The sequence below is a fragment of the Herpailurus yagouaroundi genome, unplaced genomic scaffold, assembly GCF_014898765.1.
Source record: "Herpailurus yagouaroundi ecotype Mexico unplaced genomic scaffold, PumYag 139, whole genome shotgun sequence".
Taxonomy (NCBI): domain Eukaryota; kingdom Metazoa; phylum Chordata; class Mammalia; order Carnivora; family Felidae; genus Herpailurus; species Herpailurus yagouaroundi.
The window spans coordinates 6,593,111-6,613,355 of NW_024412394.1; the positions used below are offsets into that span (position 1 = coordinate 6,593,111).

General features: G+C 46.7%; 1 protein-coding gene across 4 annotated transcripts in view; it reads left to right on the forward strand.

Annotated features, from left to right (window-relative positions):
• DAAM2 (dishevelled associated activator of morphogenesis 2) overlaps window positions 1–20,245 on the forward strand; it is a 118,560-nt gene that overhangs the window by 50,536 nt on the left and 47,779 nt on the right. For all 4 annotated transcript variants that reach the window (XM_040473406.1, XM_040473407.1, XM_040473410.1 and 1 more), the window contains 2 exons: window positions 14,046–14,271; window positions 19,704–19,793. In XM_040473406.1, coding sequence (XP_040329340.1) covers window positions 14,104–14,271; window positions 19,704–19,793 — 258 coding nt within the window. In that variant the 5' untranslated portion in view covers window positions 14,046–14,103. The remainder of the gene's footprint in view (window positions 1–14,045; window positions 14,272–19,703; window positions 19,794–20,245) is intronic.

Sequence of the window (20,245 nt, forward strand, 5' to 3'; positions counted from 1 at the left end):
ATAATTATTTTGAGCTCTGTCCACATGTAGCATGTATTGATAGTTCATTCCTTTTTATTGCTGAATAGTATTCTACTCTGTGGATAACTATACAATTAGATTATTGATTCACCTGTTGATGGGCGTTTGGGTTGCTTCTAGTTTGGAGCTACTCCAGATCAAGCTTCTGTGAACATTCAGGAATAGGACTCTGTATGGGCATGTGCTGGCATTTCTCTTGGATAAATACCTAGGATTGGAACAACCAGATCATATGGAGGTGTGTGTTTAACTTTCTAAGCAATGGCCAAACTGTTTTCCATATTGGAGATGCCATTTTGTGTTCCCAGAGCAGTGCGGGAAGGTTCCATTTCTTCCAGGTCCTCACTGGCATGTAGGATGTAGATCTGATTTCAAGGCTTGGCCGGTATGGAATTTGCGAGCCCCACCAAATGGCCAAACCAAACAATTAAAGCAGGTGGCTCTCCATTGGGACTGGGGACTCTGAGGGATGCTGAACTGAGGGATGCAGAATCACGTACTCCTAGAGAAATGAGTCAAAAACTGCAGGATGCTGAGAACGGGGAGAAATGAGGGGTCAGCGCTGGTCCCATCATGAGACTGTGTGGGGTTGGACCAGGTCTGGAGCATGGGGTTTGGGAATGAAACCCACGCACCCGAGGCATTTTGGAAAAGTGGTGGCAAGAATTGGTAACAGGATAGGGCATTCGGAATGGAAGAAAAAAGAGCAGTGGAAAGAGACCCTGAGCTTTGGGGACCTAGCTGTGTGAGGGCAGGAGCTGCGCCTGTTCAGTTAGTTGCCTCTATGTCCCCAGCACCAAGAGCAGTGCCAGGCACAGAGGGAGTGCTAACAACAGTGGTGGTTGAATGAATGAGCAAATGAGTGAATGATGAACTAATGGGAGCCCAGGGGATAGGATCCAGTCAACCCGCATCATTTAGCACTTCATGTAGTCTATGGCACAGAGCCTAGTGTCAGGGGCGGGAGAAGCTCTGGAGAGCCTGTGGTTCGCCCTGCTCATTTACTGACAAGGTTCAAAGAAATTATACTCTCTTGTCCCAGGTAGCCTGCAAAGGTAGAGATGGGATTCAATTCTAAGCCTCCTCATTTGTAGCCTAAGGTTCATCTTCTTTTAAAAATAACATTGGGGCTCCTGCATAGCTCAGTCGGTTAAGTGTTTGACTCTTGGTTTTGGCTCAGGTCATGATCTCACAGTTCGTGGGTTTGAGCCCCGGGCTCTGCACTGACAGCTGAAAACCTGCTTGGGATTCTTCTCTCCCTCTCTCTCTGCCCCTCCCCTGCGTGTGTTTTCTCCACACCCCCCCCCAAATAAATAAACTTTAAAAACAACCTTATTTTTTTCTGATGAAAATAATAAATGCTTGTAATGGGAAATTTGGAAAAATCTAGAAAAGTAAGAAAAATGACCCCGAACTCCAACACAAATAAAATTACTTTAGCCTGCCGTGTGTGTGTGTGTGTGTGTGTGTGTGTGTATGTGTGCGCGTGCGTGCTCTTGTGTTTATATATGTTTAATCAATACCTTACATTTTAGTATTTTGGGTGTTTTGGGTCTTTTATTATATTGTGAACCCTGGGATGGACGTCTGGTCCTGGATCTTGGATGGCTGATTATTCCCAGTGCTTATTGTAATATATAGGATGTGCCCGCTAGACCGTGTGTATGAACAGGGTGGAAGAGGACCCCCATTGGGATGGAGCTCCACAAACGTTCCTCACACCCAAACATTTGTACTTCCGTCCTAACCATGTCCACACTTCATTATGTTTATTGGCTTGATTCTTTCCCTTCCGCCACCAAACCGAGCTCTTGTTTCCTATGGTATTTTTCCAGCCCTTAGTGTGGTACTTAGGTGCGTCACAAGCATCTGTTAGAATGAAGGAACAGGTAAAATGGTATAAACAAGAGTGAGGGGCAGGTGAGGGGTCACCTGGGCCTACGTTTTAACCACATTTGCCATCGAGGGGTCTGCTCAGTTCCCCTTCTCCCCTCCCCCAGTCGGTGTCCCCCTGCCACCTGCCCTGGAGAGACGGAATGTGCCTGTGGTCCAGGATTTATGTCCAGCGAAGAAGCCCTGAGGCACAGGCAGGGCCTTTCCTGGTGTGAATGCAGGAGTCCGAGAGGGCCTAGCAGGATGGGAAGGAGGGCACCACGTCTGAGGAAGGCTCTGCCCGGGGTCCAGAGTGTGACCGTGTGCCCAGCCCAGCTGGGGCTCCGGGGCTGGTGGCCCCTACGGCACCTCGGGTTCTGCCCTCATGAGTGACAGAATGCTTCTGTCCTGGGGACCCAGGAGAAGAGGGGCAGGAGGAGTGGTCAGCAAGGGCGCTTCCCCCCAGCCCTGGGCTGCCCAGAAGGGTGTGTGCTCTTAGCACGTTGGGCTGCTCTGGAGCGCAGGGGAAGAAGCCATAGGCCGTTTTCCGGGCACCCTTTCAGTAAAGACAGCGTCATCTGTGTTCTGTGTGACCTGGGGGAGGGGCTTGGCTTCCCGGAAGCGGGAGGGGGTGAGGCGCCCCATGTCACGTGTAGGGTGGTTTCCCTTTGGCGCGGAGCCCCAGACCTCTGGCTCTAATGGGTAGCAGAGACTTGGGTGTTGAAATTCCTTCTTCTCATTTACTTCACAGCTGTTGCCCAAAGAGCTCCCCGCCACTCCCACTCGATCTCTGCCCAAGCCCTTGTTTTCTGTGCCCAGTACATGTGTTGCCAAAGCCCCCTTGCCGGCTCACACACGTGCTGGCGTGCACACCCCTCCGTGACATCTCTGGCATCCATCTCCCTTGTCTCCATTCTTGGGAGTTCAGGGCCTCATTAACTCTTACTCGGAGAGCTGCTGCCTAGATCTTCCCTCTTCTTTCCCTGTCCCCTATCATTCCCTCCACCATCAGGGCCACCAGAATTGCCTGTCTAAATCCCAGCTCCGACCCAAATCTCATCTCAGACTCTCCTCACTATAAGCCAGCCACCTATCCTTCAGCAGATTCCTCTTCTTTAACCTGGCATTCAAAACCTTCCTTTATCTGGCCCCAATCTTGTTTCCCACTGCACCTCTTTAAGTCCTATATTTCGGCCTGGTAATTATAGTTAACCTTGAAACAACATGTGTCAGAACTGTGCAGGTCTGTTTATAGGTGGATGTTTTTCAATAAATATGTTGGAGGGGCACCTGGGTGGCTCAGTCGGTGAAGTGAGGGACTTCCGCTCAGGTCATGATCTCGCAGTTAGTGAGTTCGAGCCCTGCGTCGGGCTCTGTGCTGACAGCTCAGGGCCTGGAGCCTGCTTCAGATTCTGTGTCGCCCTCTCTCTCTGCCCCTCCCCCGCTCACACTGTGTCTCTCTCTCTCAAAAATAAATAACATATATATACGTACATATGCGTATGTATATGTATATATATACACGTGTATATATGTATGTACATACATATACATATATATGTATGTACATATATACACGTGTATATATATACATATACATATATGTATATATACATATACATACATACAATGTATGTATATATGCATACATTTATGTATGTATGTGTATATATGTATATATACATATATAAGTATGTACATATGTGTATATAAATATATACATATATATGTACGTGTACATATGTATATATACATTTATATATGTATGTATGTATACATGGAAATGTTTTGGAGATTTGCAGCAATTTGAAAATAGACGCACATGAACTACATAGTTCACGTATGGAAGTATTGAAAAAATTAAAAAGGTTTGTCACAAAGGCACAAAAGTTTTGTAGACGCTAGTCTATTTTATCATACGCTACCATGAAATGTAGCAAATGTATCATAAAAAGTTAAAATTTCTCAATGCTTGCACCAGCACAGACCATACATTGTGCCATTCGCAATTGAGAGAGAAGTAAACAAACATAAAGATGCCATATTAAGTCACAAGTGCCTCACATTCACTGTAGCATGTGTTGTGCTGCTGTGAACGTTTCCGAGCCATCTCTTGTTGCTGTTGGGGTGAGCTCCAGTGTTGTATCCGCTTCAAACGCCCTGTGACACTAATCATCTCCGTGTGAACAGTTTGCCTCTTCAGTAAATTGTGAACAGCAGGAAAAAGTGATCTTGTGGTTCTCACTATTAGTGATTAGGTTCTGGGGAGCCAAAAGTTCTACGTGGATTTTCTACTGGCGGGGGGGGGGGTGGTCTGTGTCCCTAACACCTGTGTTGTTCAAAGGTCTGCTTCTCAAAGGTACTTCTCTTCGCCTCTTGCTCACCTTGAGGTGTTTCTGGACACCAGGTCCTCACTCTGGTACACCTTTCGTTGTGAAGGATTTCTTGGACGCCCGTGACATGTGCCAAGCAACATCTTTCCTGCCTCCAAGACTCAGCTTCAGTGCAACTTCCTGTGGTGAATATTGCAGATTAACCCCAGCTGCAAGTCACTTTTCCCTCCCTCCTGTCCCAGGGCCGGCACCTTCTCCCCTCCCGTGTATCCTGGGTGCTTAAGCACGAGCCTGTTTATGCCTGTACCTTCCCAGCAAGACTGTAAGTGCTGTGAGGCTAGGATTTGATGCTTGGTTCATCTTAAACACCCAGAAAATTGCTTTATCCGTGACAGTTGCTCAGGGCATAGATGGACGAATAAATGAATGCATGCTTGACTGTGACGTTAGGAGAGCTATTATCTCCTTGGTTTCTACCCCCAGGGACACAAAGAAACCTATGTTCTCTTTATCATTTCTCAAAATGAGAAAAAGCTGATTGGAAATTCCGCAACTGCCCCACAACACCCCCAAGTCAGAGAAATGTCCCTTTGGGGAATTTTCAGTTTCACTTTCCCAGAAAGACCCCTCTTTCTCCCCTTCCCCTTTTCCCCTGTGTCTGTATCTCCCACCCCTCAGCCTGGGGCTAAGACAATTTACTTTTGCTTTCTTTGCCTTTCCCAGAGCAGAGGGGGAAACCGTAATTTAGGAGGCTGCTAAAAATAGCTCCCCCAGTCCTGGAAAGAGAGCTTGCTTATTTTTGAAAGTGCTCCCCGCCCCCTCCCCAGCCTTGCCTGAGGCTCACACTATAAGTCAGACTGTTCTGTGAGCTGTCCTGAGGCTGGCAGGAAAGTCACAGGACTGGGGCCCCTTCAGTCCTATAGCCCCGAGCACTGTCTGAGAGATGGACCAGCAGAGGAGTGGGGAGATGAGGGGTCTTCATGGTCTCCATTTTCTGTCCTAATCAGATGGGTCTCACTTCCAGCAGCCTCTCAGGGAGCACCGCGCGGGGACATTGTACCAGAAGCGGGGTCTGGAGACCTGGGTTAAGTCCTAGGCTTGGTGCTTTTCATCTTTCCAAGCCTCAGATTTCCTCATCTATATGGGAGGTGGTGGTGGTGGTGGTCATATTTACCTTGCAGGGGTGTGGTGAAAATCCGAGTTAAACCTTGAACATGGTAGGTCCTCAATAGATGATGACTCTAACTTTGTCATGATTAGAATCACTGGATTTAGAGCGCAGCCCTCTGTGTTAATGGGCAAGGCAGCGGGACATGTGATAAGCCTGTACCATCCACTAACTTGAACCGTGTGAAATTGATGATTTTGTAGATGACATAATTGAATGCTGTCACTTGTACACGATTCAGCCTGGTAACACAGAAATCAAATTTTCTGTCAAGGACCAGGTGGTAAATATTTTTGGCTTTGTGGGTCACAGGGTCTCAGTTTCGTACACAACATTTAAATGAATGGGTGTAGCTGTGTTCCAGTAAAACCATTATTTACAAAAAAGGGGCTGAATTTGGCCCCTGTAATATTTGCCAACTCCTGTAATAATGTGTCAGACGCATTCTTACACAGAGTGAACTTTTTTGATTCATGCAATCAGTATTCCTAATTATAGCAGCAACTTATCTGTAGAGTTATTGATGGTGGTTATTATTACTAGACCCTGTTCTTTTTTTTTAAAGTTTGTTTGTTTGTTTGTTTGTTTGTTTAGAGAGAAAGAGAGGCAAGGGGCAGAGAGAGAGGGAGAGAGAAGAATCCTAAGCAGGTTCCACGCCCCACGCTGGGCCCTATGTGGGGCTTGATCTCACTATTGTGAGATCATGACCTGAGCCAAAATCAAGAGTCAGACACTTAACGGACTGAGCCACCCAGGCACCCCTACTAGACCCTGTTCTAAAATTTTACAAATGTTACTAATTTAATCCTTGTGACAGCCCTCTGCTGTTATTGTTGCCTCATTTTATGGATGAGGAGACTGAGGCTCAGAGAGGGTAAGTAACTTGTGTGAAGTCCCAGAATTAGAGTAGATAGTAACGGAACAAACCCAACTGAGTGTGTAGGGTCAAGTCCGGTGTCAGTAGTTCAGGCGGCTTCAGGTTGGAAGCGGGTGTAGATAGGGTTATCAGGGACTCGAAGCCTGTTTGCTGCCCACAGAGTATGAGGGGATGGTCTTCAGAGCCTTAAAGTGGCAGCAGGCATGCTAGAGGTGGGCATTGAGGAGATGGGTGGGCAGAGGGCCTGAGATGGAAAAGCACAGACTCTTCTTTGGGGAGCGAGGCCCTGGGTCATGGCCCTGTGTCTGGGGCCGTTTCCTAGGTGACCCCTAGTGACACGTGAAGGGTCAGTCTATAGGGAGGAATCTCTGGCCGTGGAGCAGGAAATTGTTTACATTCCTTATGTTCCATGCAGCATCTCTGGGGAGTTCTGGGCCCCATTCCCAGACCTGGGCCCCAGGGGACTTGGTAGAGAAAAGAGGGCAAAGGGGCCGGCTCCCCAGGATGCCTGAGCTCTGCCATCAGACCAAGGCGTTGTATACCTTGTTGATTCCCTTTGCCTGTTAATTTAGCCACTAATTAATATACCACTGGTCAGGACTCTGGCCTCATGCACACCGGGTTTTCTCCTTATGCTGATCCCCTTGCCTGGATAGCCTTTCCTGACCTCTTGTACCTTTCCTTACTTCTCTCACCTCCTTCAATACTGGCTCAGTGTCACCGCCTGGAAGCCTTTTTCTGACTTTCATTTCACACCTCAGGCTATGCTAGGTCCCCCTTCCTAGAGCTGCCAAAGTACCTGTCTCCCTAACCCTTCTGGCTTCCCCACCAAAAGGGCACCTCCTCAAGGGAAGGGACCATGCCTTATTTGCTCTTGTGTCCTCACCACCAAGGTGACCCCCAGTGTCCAGCATGGCTTCCAGGGGCTAGAAAGTAGTTAAAAGCATGTTGTTTGACTGTGACATTGCTGTCCTCAAAGGCATGCCTCTTCCTCTACAAGACGTGACCCTTGGGCAAGTTGCCTGTATTTTGGGAGTCTTAATGTGATCATCAGTAAGAAGGGACAGTGATGTGATTGGAGGGGTAGGGCAAATAAATGAGCTAAAGCAGAAGGTTGCCAGCAGAGTGACTGGCTCTTAGGAAGCACTTTGGAAGTGGCCATACCATATCCTTGCCCTGTGCCCCCCATGCGGAGAGGGAAGGGAAAGGGATAGGAGAAGGCAGTTTGAACATTCCAAAGCCACAGCATTGGCCCCAAGGGCTAAAGGTGGGGTTTATGACTCAGCTTTGCTTCTGCAACAAGAGAACTGAGCTTGGGGTCCGTATTTAGTTGTGAGTTCCAGCTCTGCCTCTTAGCAGCAAGGGGCATCATTGACAAACCATGTAACAGCTGTTAAGATTGTTGTAAACCTCAATGTTATTATCTGTAAAGGGGATAATAATAATGACCTCACAAAGTCCTTGTGAGGCTGACATGAGATTGCAGAGCTATGAAAACACTTGGCTCAGCTCCCCGGGAATGCTTGATCATGAATTATGGAGTCTGAACCTATAGAACGCTTGAGAAAGCTCTGAGCAGGGCTCAACTTAGGGTGTTCCTTGGGCATACAGTGTATGGCTCAGTGGTTTACAGCTTTTGAGTCACGCAGTCGTGGGTTTGAATCCTAGCTATGCTACTAACCAGCTGTGTGTCCATAGGCAAGTTACTTAACCTTTCTGAACCACAGTTTGTTTTTTTCAGTAACTTCTTTAAAATGATGCCGCCTCTGGGGTGCCTGGGTGGCTCAGTCGGTTAAGCGTCCGACTTCGGCTCAGGTCATGATCTCATGGTCCGTGAGTTCGAGCCCCGCGTCGGGCTCTGTGCTGACAGCTCAGAGCCTGGAGCCTGCTTCAGATTCTGTGTCTCCCTCTTTCTCTGACCCTCCCCCGTTCATGCTCTGTCTCTCTCTGTCTCAAAAATAAATAAACATTAAAAAAAAATTTTAAATGATGCCGCCTATCTCAGAGAGTTGTTATGGGGATGAAATGTGGCTAGAGCCTGGTCTCTCAAGTATTAATATTATTCTGCCTTTACTTATGACTTAGGAACAAGCACCGTTTGATGTAGGGCTTTTGAAGTCCTAGTTAGTATAAAAACTGGTGTATATAGAGGGCCATGGTTTGGGGCTAAGGACTAGGGTTTCCATCTTTGCAAACCAAAGGGGAGTGCTGCACTCAAGTGATAGGAAGTACTTCTTGGCTTGGGGTGAAGTGTGGGAGGAAAACTGAGCACAGATGAGGAGAGTCCTTGGGAAATCTTTGGGAACAGGATGGAGCTAAATAGTATGGCTGACCAGGCCCTTGGATTTTCAGTCAGATCCTGCCATTGCACAGAGAGGAAATCAAGTCTCAGAGATGCTAATACCTTGGCCTTTTGACCCATACCTGCAGAGCTGTGATTAGTCTCCTGAGTTAATTATGTTTTCTCCACTATGTGGAAGAATGTAGGACAATAAGGAGGAGGCAGAGAATGGGAACCAGGAGCCAGAGGGCTGTAAGAGACCCATGAGGGGTGCCTTACAGGAGGGCTAGTTCATCATGCTCTGATGGTTTGCTCTTTTAGGCCAGTCGGTCTGTGTTTAGGGACCCAGAGGCATGGGAAGACCTTGATTCCACAGGGAGTAGAGGAGGAGGCAAGGAGACAGGATGTGGAGGGTGTGGAGGTGTTGGTGTTGGACGAATTTCCATGGAGAGAAAGGTGGATAGTGGTAGGGCAGGTTAAATCCCTCTGCCAGAGTTCAAGTCCATTGGGTTCTGTTCTGTTCTTGTTTCTCCTTTTTCCATATTCTTCAATTGTCCTCTGAGATGGGCACCTCCGTTGCTCTTTGTGAAGTGATCTTGCAGAAAAGAACACTCTGGCCCCCATCACCTTTCCATTCCCTGCCCAGGCTTAGGGATGAGAGTTTTCCTGTCCAACTAGAGCTAGTTTAGAGTATGGAAAAGCCCAGCTCCTCTGGTCCAGACTTCCTAGTGGCCAAAGGCAGTGCTGAGTGGGTTCTTAAATCAGGCTGGGCAGATTCCTACAATGCCAGGCGTTGGTGGTCCTGGCTGTGGCTGAATAGGGCTTGTGGTTGCAGGCTCTGGGCAGGGCAAGTGTTGCCTTGCTGGCAACAGTGATAACGAAGCCACAGCAGCAGTGCTGGCCTTCTTAGAGAGTGCCCAGTGTGGTCCAGGCATTGTATCTACATCACTGCATTGTCTCTTCACCAAAACCCATTGAGGAAGGTGCTGTGATTATCTTGGTGTTACAGAACCTGAGCTCTGAGAGAGTAAGATCTTATGAAACATGCTTAGGATCATCCAGCTGGGAAGGCAAAGCCAAGAGTCAAATCCCAGTCATGTCACTTGGAAGATTGCTGGAGTGAAGGAAACCTTAGAGTGGGGGAGGGGGGCGAGATGGGGGCAGTGGGAGGTGGGGGATCAGATGGAAGCCTCAGGACTTCCGTAACCCTCTTCTGGCAAAGACATCTTCGGGACTGGAGCTACTTCTAAATGCAGCTGCAGACATTGGTCTTCTCTGGTGGAGAGAAGTTATCTGGGAGCTGGGGCAAGATGGGGAAAGGGGCCGCTGATGTGGGAAGATGAGCTCTGTAGACCGCAGCTTGACCGCTGGTATCTTGGGTTTCAATCCGAGTTCTGTCTCTAGCTGTGTGACCTCAGATAAGACATTTCCTCTTTTTTTTTCTTTTTTAAAATTAATGTTTATTTACTTTTGAGAGAGAGAAAGAGAGACAGAGTGTGAACAGGGGAGGGGCAGAGAGAGGGAGACACAGAATCCAAAGCAGGCTCCAGGCTCTGAGCTGTCAGCACAGAGCCCGATGTGGGGCTCAGACTCATGAATCATGAGATTGTGACCTGAGCCAAAGCCAGAGATGCTTAACCAACTGAGCCACCCAGGCAACCTAAGACATTTACTTTTTTGACCTCAGTTTTCTGATCTGTACTGGAAAGCTACATGCATTTCAGCTGAGAGCCTCTGGTTTTAGTCTTGGATGTTCAAGTGGGGACCTGACAGACCTAAGGGGGGGTCATTGGGAGGAGGGCATCCTCAGGAGTATCAGCATAGTATCAGCATCCTCAGGAGTATCAGCATAGTATCAAACAGGCTGCCCCTGGGGCGCCTGGGTGGTGCAGTCGGTTAAGCGTCCGACTTCAGCCAGGTCACGATCTCGCGGTCCGTGAGTTTGAGCCCCGCGTCAGGCTCTGGGCTGATGGCTCAGAGCCTGGAGCCTGTTTCCAATTCTGTGTCTCCCTCTCTCTCTGCCCCTCCCCCGTTCATGCTCTGTCTCTCTCCCAAAAATAAATAAACTTTAAAAAACAAAAAACAAAAAACAGGCTGCCCCTTAAAAGGGCAAATATGTAGGACTTCCCGGTGCTCACCCCCTTCTCTGTGGGGACAGTACTTCCTGTTTGGAAGGTCATTGTCTCCATCTCCCATCTTCCTCCTGAGGCCATGCTACCTCACTCTCCATACTCAGGGAAACTGTTAAAATATGTATAATGACAAGTATGGCATGACACTGACCAATCAGAGCAGTAATGGCTGTAGATAGCTGGTGTGAGACTATAAAGGGTGTGCCAACTGTATGCCAATCCTGCCCCTACTCCTGATTGTTTCTGTGAAAGTCTGGCTCAGGAGCTGAAGAGCAAAGATAGATAAAGAGAGAGACTCAGGAGCAAACAGTTGAGGAGGTGAAGTCAGGAAGCGAGTTCACAGGTTTCCTAAACATCAGCCTATCCCTCCCTCAAACCCCATCATGCCATCCCCTCAGCCTCACTGTGGCCTCTGGGAATGTCCTTCTCATGCTTTGTGCCCTGAAAGAACAGCTTTTCCACCACCTGCAGCTGCCTATTGGAGGCTGATGAAACAAAGGGGACCTGGTCTGTATTCTGCAGCATTATATCAAGCTTGACAGTGGTCAGGTGATCCCCTGGGTGGTTGACCCCAATCTGCCTGCAGAATTGGTGCTTTACTAAGCCTGACAGTCAAAGATCAGGACTTGGTCTTATCCAGTCTTGAGTACTGTCTGCCAAGTCCCATGGAAAACCCCAAAGCCTCCTTTCCTCTTCTGTTTTTCTCAGATGCCAGCTGATTTTGGGTCTTTGCCATCACGTACTATTATTGCTGAGTTATCCCACTGGCTTATTCCCCTATCCCTAGCCTCAGGACTGTCCCCTTATTCCCTATAAGGGTTCCTGATTGCTTATCAACTGCTAGGAGTCAGAGATTTCAATTTATAGTTCTTGGCTATTGATGAGGTCCTGTCTTTTCTATGAGGATAGGCCATTTCCCAACTGACCAAGAAATATTTATTGAGCACCACCGAGTGCAAGGCATTTTATTAGCTATAGAAATGGGGTTATCAAAAGGCAGGAAGCGTGTCCCCTGCCCGTAAGGAGTCTTCACTATAACTGTGGAGAGCCAGTATGTAAACACAGAAAAGATAACCAGTAATACAAGGTAACCTCAGTGTGTTATTTGAGGCTCTCCTGGGTCTGTTGAAAAGCCTGTCACAAAGTTTACAAAGAAAGATAAAACAGCTGGTAAAAAGTTCTAGAATGACAATTAAAATACATCATGATTTACAGGCGAGGCTTGATCAGATTAGGCTGTTACTAGCTAGATTGTTAGGGTTTAGAAAATAAAGCAATGTTCTCCAGAATTTACCTTGGGTTCACTACAAACAAGTTATGACACATTTATCTTTTTTCTGATAAGGTTCTAGAACTTCATTCTAAGGAATGCCTTAGATTTGGCATATCTTGTGTTCCACAAGACATTAGGAAAAATCTCGTATGGTATCTTTATAGAAAAGAGGGCTAGATAAGATATGGGTTCATGGATTCCGAGCTGGTTGAAGGACTGTCCTCTAAGAGTGTTGATGACTAGTTCTTTGGCATTCCCAGCTGATGTAGGTCTGTCTACATATTTGTTGTGATCAACATTTTTAGCAGTGGTATGGGTAAAGACCATGAGGATATTCTGATCATTCTGTTGATGACCAAATTGAGGAGAAACAGCTTAATGTCAAGACCCAAAACTATCTTGACCTCTTGTAGGTATGTACTCCAAAGCACTGAAAGCAGGGACATAAACAGATATTTGTACACTCATGTTCACGGTGGCATTGTTCATAATAACCCAGAGGGGTAAGCAACCCACACGTCCATTGACAGGTAAATAAATCAAATGTGGTCTATACATACAGAGGAATGAAATTCAGCCTTAAAAAGAAAGCACATTCTGACACATGCTATAGCATGTATGTACCTTGAAGCCATTATTCTAAGTGAAATAAGCCAATCACAAAAGGACAAATTCTGCATGATTCTACTACTATGGTTCTACTCATACTGCTACTTAGAGTAGTCACATTCATAGAGACAGAAAGTAAAGTGGTGGTCGCAAGGGTCTTGGGGGAGAGGGAAATGAGAAGTTCATGGGGTACAAACTTTCTGTTTTGCAAGATGAAAAATGCATGGAGATGGATGGTGGAGATGGTTGCACAACAATGTGAATGAATGCATTTAATACCACTGAATTGTACACATAAAAATGGTTAAAATGATAAACTTTGTGTTATGTATATTTTGTAAACAAATCCTGCCCCCAGACCTGTAATAACAATAGGAAAAAAGGCAGACTCCTTTTTATATTTAAAAAAAAAAAAAAAGATATACAAGTACTGGATGAGAACATGGCTGGACAGCAGTGTGGTGGGTAAGCTCTCCTGAACCCATCCACGTTTTCTGAAAGCGTGTTGAGGAACCAGTAGTGGTCAAGGGTGGTTTTAACCCTTTTGGGAACCCTACGTGCAGCTAGTTGGGCTTAATCTATCTGGAAGCTATATGGCATCAATGACTAGGGCCAGTGTTTCTCCTCAAGCTGGGGTGCCTATGAACTAGGCTTTCCCAGTGGCAGGGTAAAGACTTAACCCTTTCTGTTACAAACACCGCTCCACTGTTGGTTGTTTATAACTTTGGGTTTCTGGCCAAAGTGGTGTCTTCTATTCTTGGTTGGTATGGAAAACAGATCTGGCCAGATTTCCTTCAGTATCGGCTGAACACCATTCTGATGATCAGCCCCGTTTCCTTACTCCCTGAGTCCTCCAGGTTACCTCTCCTTCTGGATAGATGGATGAACCCATGCCCTGTTGATATTTCACATTTATTAAAACATGACTGGGTACAACAGACTGGGCAGAAAACCCCACAAGTCTCTTAAGGCTTCTATCCCCTACTCCCCAGGAGCCATGCCATATAATTAGCTTTCTTTCTCCCTTGCCAGCCTTCTTGAACCTTTCCCTCCCCACTGGATGAAACCTTTAAACCAGGAATCTGAACACCTTAAACTGAATCTAGTGAGTGAATGAGCTCTGCTAAAAATGGCTCTGCCAAAGGACAGGGAATAGGATACCCATCTGCACAATCACATAGAGGGCAGAATTTGTGTTCTGTGATTACAGCCCTCCTCTGTTCTCTGGGGGCACGGAAGGAGAATCTGAAAGTGTTTGTGGCAGAAAACACCGGAGACCATGATGGGGAGGAAATGCCTCCAGGTGGAAGGAGCTGGAGGGAACAGAAAGAAGCTCTGAGAGAAGGGAGGAAGGCTTGGTTATTGGGTTGAGGGCTTCTAACAGTTGGGCAAAGAAGTTGTGGTGGCACAGCGATCACTGTCCCTGCCTACCTGGCTGCTGTTACCTGACCACTTTGTGGTATCTGTTCTCCTACCCAGATCACGATGAGGACCTAGGGCATCTGCCTGCTGACTATACCCCTGGCCTGTAGTGACAATGGCCCCCCGCAAGAGGAGTCGCCATGGCCTGGGCTTCCTGTGCTGCTTTGGGGGCAGCGGCCTCCCTGAGATCAACCTCCGGGACAACCACCCTCTGCAGTACATGGAGTTCTCAAGTCCTATCCCGAACCCAGAGGAGCTTAACGTCCGCTTTGCAGAGCTGGTGGTCAGTGAGGGGACAGGGAAGGGAGGGTGTTTACAATGGAGAGGGGCACTCTGGAGTGGACAGAGGGTGGGGGCCCATGTGCTGGGATCTCTAACTATGAAACTCTGCTTGGGGTTGGGGTGGGCCCCCTAGGACACCTCAGCTAGGGAGAAACGAGTCACTGCCTAGTGTGGATACCGTGAACTATGTCCCTGGAAGAATGGACCTACCTCGTATCTCCAAGGGATTCTAGACCTCATGGTACAGCAGTTAGGCTACCATGAAAGGAGCAGGTCCAGGGTTTTGTGAAATAAGGCAGTGAGGAGCTTCAAAGAATACCAGAACACTTGACACCTTTCTCTCTCTTGGTCTCTGAAACTTCCCTGAGATCCTTTCAACTCAGATACAGAAACAAGGGACAGAGTGGGATAAAGCAGGGGATCCCCCTCAAAGCAGGGGATGGTTGACTAGAAATATGAAGTTAGTGATGCCTATCTTGCACCCGGTTCAGACCTGGTTCGGGGCTAGGTGATTCTAACCCATGTCTGGCCTATGGCAGGTGGAGGCTCTGTCTTTCACACTAGTGGTAGCTCTTTTTGACTCTGTGGTACCCGTTCAGACTAGAGCAGCAGTACACCTTTGGGTGAACCACTCACGAAGTGGGTTTGTGAAAATTTATATTCTGACCTCAAAGAGACAGAACAGGAAAAGAAGCATGATTCCTCTTCTTGGAGGTCCAGTGGTGAGATAAAGCCAAGGAAATGCCAAGATCAGGGATGCAGGAGCCATGTCCAAGACTCAGGCCTGAACCCTGTCAGAGAGCAATAAACACATGCTCATCTACCATTAGCTCTTGGTCATTCATTCTTGTGGTTGGCCAGTAGTCAAGCCAGTAGAGAAACAATGCTATGTTATTTGAAGTGGGATTTCATAATTGGATTTGATAATAGGTGTATCTGATTAAGGCAATCTAGGTCTTCAAATAACTGTACCACTATAAGATAAGAATATGCAGGTTACACGAAAAAGTTATCCACCCTCCTCATCAGATCAGAGTCAAGGAAACTCATTGTTGTCCTCACGTATGGCTTTCCTCAGGATGGAGCATAGATGGGAAAGAACAAAGCGTTTACTAGAATAGAATGACATTTGGAATCTGATCAGTGTTAGTACTACTAAGATCTGTTTTTGCTTTTGTTTTTGTTTTTTTAACTCAGAATACTGCTGACACCAAATGTGTGGGTTTTCCACACCAGGCAATTCCCTAACTCATTGTGGACACCAACTGGTGTCTACAACTTAACTCCATGCTGACGCTAACTACCCAGAGTTAACACAGACCTCACAGATGAAGGGCTCAGATCCACCAGACAGCCCCCCACCCAGACACCAGTTACAATTAATAGATCCCCATGTTACCCACACTTCTGAGGGACTTGGCTATAAGTTGGAAGTTCCCATGATACTCTCCTCAGGTTCTATACTTTGCTAGAAGGGCTCACAAAATGCAGGGAAACACTTCACTTACTACTACCAGTTGATTATAAAGGATATTATGAAGAATACAGATGAATAGCCAGATGGAGGGGGTATATCAGGTAAGGCCCAGAAGGGTAAGGAGGGTAAGGCTCCTGTCTGGAGCACAGGTGCATCTGTCTTTGTAGAGTTTGAGTGCACTATCCCTCCAGCATGCGAATGTGGTCACCAGCCCAGAGGCCCTCTGAGCCTCATCATTTAGAAGCTTTAATGGTGGTTTCGTCATGTAGGTCTGATAGGTTTCTAACTTTGCCTTCAGTCTCCCTTCTCTCTCCAGAGTTTGAGAAGTGGGGCCGAAAATTATAGGTTTCTAATCAAGGCTTGATCTTTCTGGTGACCATCCCCTTGAAGGTCTTTAGGGTCCCATCAAGAGTTGCTCCACTAGAAAAACAGAGGTCCCGGCCACCCAGGAAATTCCAAGGGATTTAGGAGTTCTGTGTTAGGAACAAAAGATGCTCATATCAGTTGTATCACTCATAAAATTCCAAGGGGATTTGGGAACTTTATGCTATGAACTGGAACAAAGATAAATATATTTCTTACATTATCACAGCAGGGGCATTTTCCTGAACAGAGCACATGAATTTTGAAAGAAGGATGGGATGAGAGATGTTCATTTCTTTGGCCCTTTTATTCAGCAAGTATTTATTGAGCATCTTCAGCGGGCAGGACTCCTTACAAAGTACCTTGACAAAAGGAAAGATGAGTCATCCAAGTCTTGTCTGCAAGGAGGCTAGCATCAGCAACAAACTGAGCAAACTAGTGTTGAACCAGTTTTGAGTGCTGAGCTAGCATTGAGACTAGCATTGAGCAAACAAATGAAAAATGTTCCTTGAGAGCCTGCTGTGTGCTGGGCCCTATGAAGGCCCCAAGGATTTAGTGATGAACCAGCAGGTACAGTCCCTGCCTCCAAAAAAAAATGGGGAAGACTGATCTTGAATAGTAATGGCAAGTGTGGTGAGTGTTTAGAAGGGGAATGTTCATGGGCCCACGGCAATGTCTAGTAGGGAGTTTAATTCTCAACAGGGGGTCACGATGGTCCCCTGAAGCAATGACAGTTACACTGAGATCTGAAAGCAGAGTGATGGCTAGAGAAGTGAATCGGGGTTGCAGAGCAATGACAGAGGGTCATCCCCAACAGAAGAAGCAGCATATGTGAGAATCTCCAGTCAGAAAGGAGCTTGGTCCTTATAACAGGATTCTGAATAACAGGATTTCAGATTCAATCCTAAAGGTGTTAGAAAGCCACTGAGGCAGGATGGCCTTCTAAAAGACCAGAGTACTCTGTTGAGGAAAGGTTATATGGGCAGACCATTAGGAGGGCATTGATGCAATTCAAGCTAGGGAGAATGGTGGTTTAGACTAAAGTATCATCAGTGAGGATAAAGAGCTATTTCGGAGGAAATATAATAGCACTTGTTGGGCTTGGGGAGTGAGTAGGAATCAGGGAACACCCAAGTTTCTGACATGAGGAACTGGGTGGATGTTGGGGCCCTGTAAAGGACAGGAGATGCCAGAGGAAACTCAAGTTTAGGGGACTGGGATGATGAACTCTGTGCATCAATTTTCCACATCTGTAAAATGGGTTGGTGTAAGTTAATGAGTAAACATTAAGCACTTAGAACAGTGCGTGACATGTAGTGACACTACATAAATGCATGAGGTGCTTGAGGGACATCAAAATAGGCACAGGAGGCAGTTGGGTCCCAGGGGCTGGAGCTCAGGAGACTAGTGGACTGTTTAAGAGAGTTTAGGGTAGTAACAGTCCTTGGGAATGACTGAGAAGTCATCACCTGGGGAAGCATATAGGAAGGAGACCCCAGGATCCAGGATGGTACCCTGAGGGAATTCAACGTTTGATGGCAGGAGGGAAGACAAGTCATCAAGGGAGCCCAAGACGAACATAGAGCAAAGCAGGAGGGATTGCCAAAGAGTGTGGCTGTCATTGCAGAAACCAGGGGAGATTCAATAAGGAATGAATGGTCTGTAGTCAGTCATAGGCTATCTGGGCTGAGCCAGATCGCCAAGAAATATCCATTGATTTAATTACAGAGACCACTGGCGAAAGAAGACAGGTGTATAAATAACTAGAATCCAAGGCTGAATGTAACTGTTCTGAAGTTCAGGAAGGGAGAGGTGGTCTTACCTGGGAATGGCCATGAAAGGATCGCTGGAAGAGGCTGACCATGAGCCTGGGTAGATTAGACCAGGTCCATGGGGTGGGTGGTCACTGTGTAAGCAAAAGAAGAAATGCAGTTTACACTGGGACGTGCAAGGTGCACATATCTTTACTTTTTCTTTGATTTCTGATTCTGACCATCGAAAGGAAATTCACCAGAAACTTTAAGCAGGACTCTGGGAATCTTGACGGATGTTACTGGGATATGTCGAGAATAATTCTAGGGAAGAACCTTTGTTTAGCATTAGATCTGCCAGAGTCTTTAGTTCCAAAGGCAGGTGAACTGATGGACATTGTCTCAAATTATCTTTGCATGTGCTGCCCAAGATGGCAGCCACTGGTCACTTGGGGCTGCTACGTACTTGAGATGTGGCTGGTCTGAACTGAGAGGATCTAGAATAATGAAATACACACCAGATTTTGATAACTTAGATACTTTATGTTCTTTTTTTTTTTTCAAACTCACTGATCATTTTCTATTAATTACATGTTGAAATGATTATATTTTAGATATTTTGGATTAAATGAATTATAATTAAAATTTAACTTCACCTTTTATTTCTTTATCTTTACTGTGACTAGAAAATTTAAAAAATACATGTGGCTCACATTATAATTCCATTGCACAGTTCTGATCTATAGAAAGGAAAGTCTTCAATTGTCTCCCTTGAATAAAAGTATAGGGAAAAGAGATTTTTGATATTTTAGACTCTCATACCTTCTTAGATATTACTTTCACTATTTATCATTTTTGAAAGTATAAAGATTATTAATAGTGTGCTTTATTGTCTTAATGCAAGAATTGCTTTTGATTAAAAAAAAAAAAACCTCACAATAATTGAGTTGAAAAGCACACTATGTTCCCCATGGACCATTAACTGTTTCTTTGATGAGCTTTGGCATAGCTCATGAATCACAGGAGAAAAATCTTCAATAAGAGAGCTTTTTAGAGGCCCTCTAGCACAACCAAATCTATGGTGTCCCTCTGAAGTACCTATAGAATTGGATGGCATCACCCAAATTTGATGACATCAGAAACTACCCAGTTCTACTTCTCAAAAAGTGTGGGCTAGCCTGGCAGAGCTCCCAGCCTTATGTGGGTGGACGGGCTGCCTCTGATAGGCACATGTCCACAGGAAGCAGATCAGTGCCTCCCTGGCCATGGCAAAGTCTTATTGCCAGGAGAATTGGTCAGCTTCTTGTCGTCACCAGCTCTCCTCAGCCTGTGCTGGGACCATGCTGAAGTTTGGAGAGCCAGAGAATTTCTGGGGGAGAAACTCAAAGGCCTGAGAGACTTGCAGGATGGGGGCAAAACCCAGACATGTAGACTGACTGCTTTCTTTGTCAGGCTTTGACTTACGATGTTGACAAGTTTAAGAAGGACAAGAGAAGGAAGACCAGAGACCTGGGGCAAGAGGGTTAGGAGCAAGCAGAGCAATGCAGAAAGGAGATGGCAGGGAGCAGGGGGCCTGGAGGAGGAGGACATATTTGTAGAGACAAGTGGGAGTGGACAGGAAGTAAGGGAAGCATGGATAGAAGCAGCCCAGCCTTGGTTGGGTGCAAGGGAATGGGAATGGGGTAGGGCTACAATTCTAGCAGAAGAACTGCCCTATCATACTTTTGCTGTTCTCTGGAGGAAGGTAGTAGGCTGAGGGATAGGTTTGGGGGGAATTGCGATTTCCTGTAGCACTGAATATTCTAATGTCAGCCATCTCAGACCTCTCTCTTGTCTTTTCAGGATGAATTGGATCTCACAGACAAAAACCGGGAGGCTGTGTTCGCACTGCCTCCGGAGAAGAAATGGCAGATCTACTGCAGCAAGAAGAAGGTGCCATGGCTGACCCCTTCCGCTGCCACCTCAGGGTCCCCAGCACGGGGCAGCTCTTGCCCCCATGCTTTGCTCGCTCATTCAACAGATATTATACCCCGGCACCATTCTAGGTGTTGGAGGGACAACCATGAATAAATCAGGATGAAAAATTCCCTGCTCTCATGGAGCTTACACTCCGGGAAATGGGATTCTGTTTTTCAAAAACCCTTGATGCAGGTGCTTACTGGGTTCCAGGAGTGGGGCTGGGTCAAGGAGATGACAGTCTCAGAGATGACAGTATCACTCCCTTCCCATGCCCGCTTGGAGGGCGTGCTGCCTTGTGACATGCCCGAGGGACACTTTGTTGTAAGGACTGAGTTGGAGGTGAGGGTGGCCTCTTCTGGATCTTTGCCCCCCCACCCTGTCCCAGGCTCAGCCTCACAGGGTCACACATCAGTCCCCATTCTCCC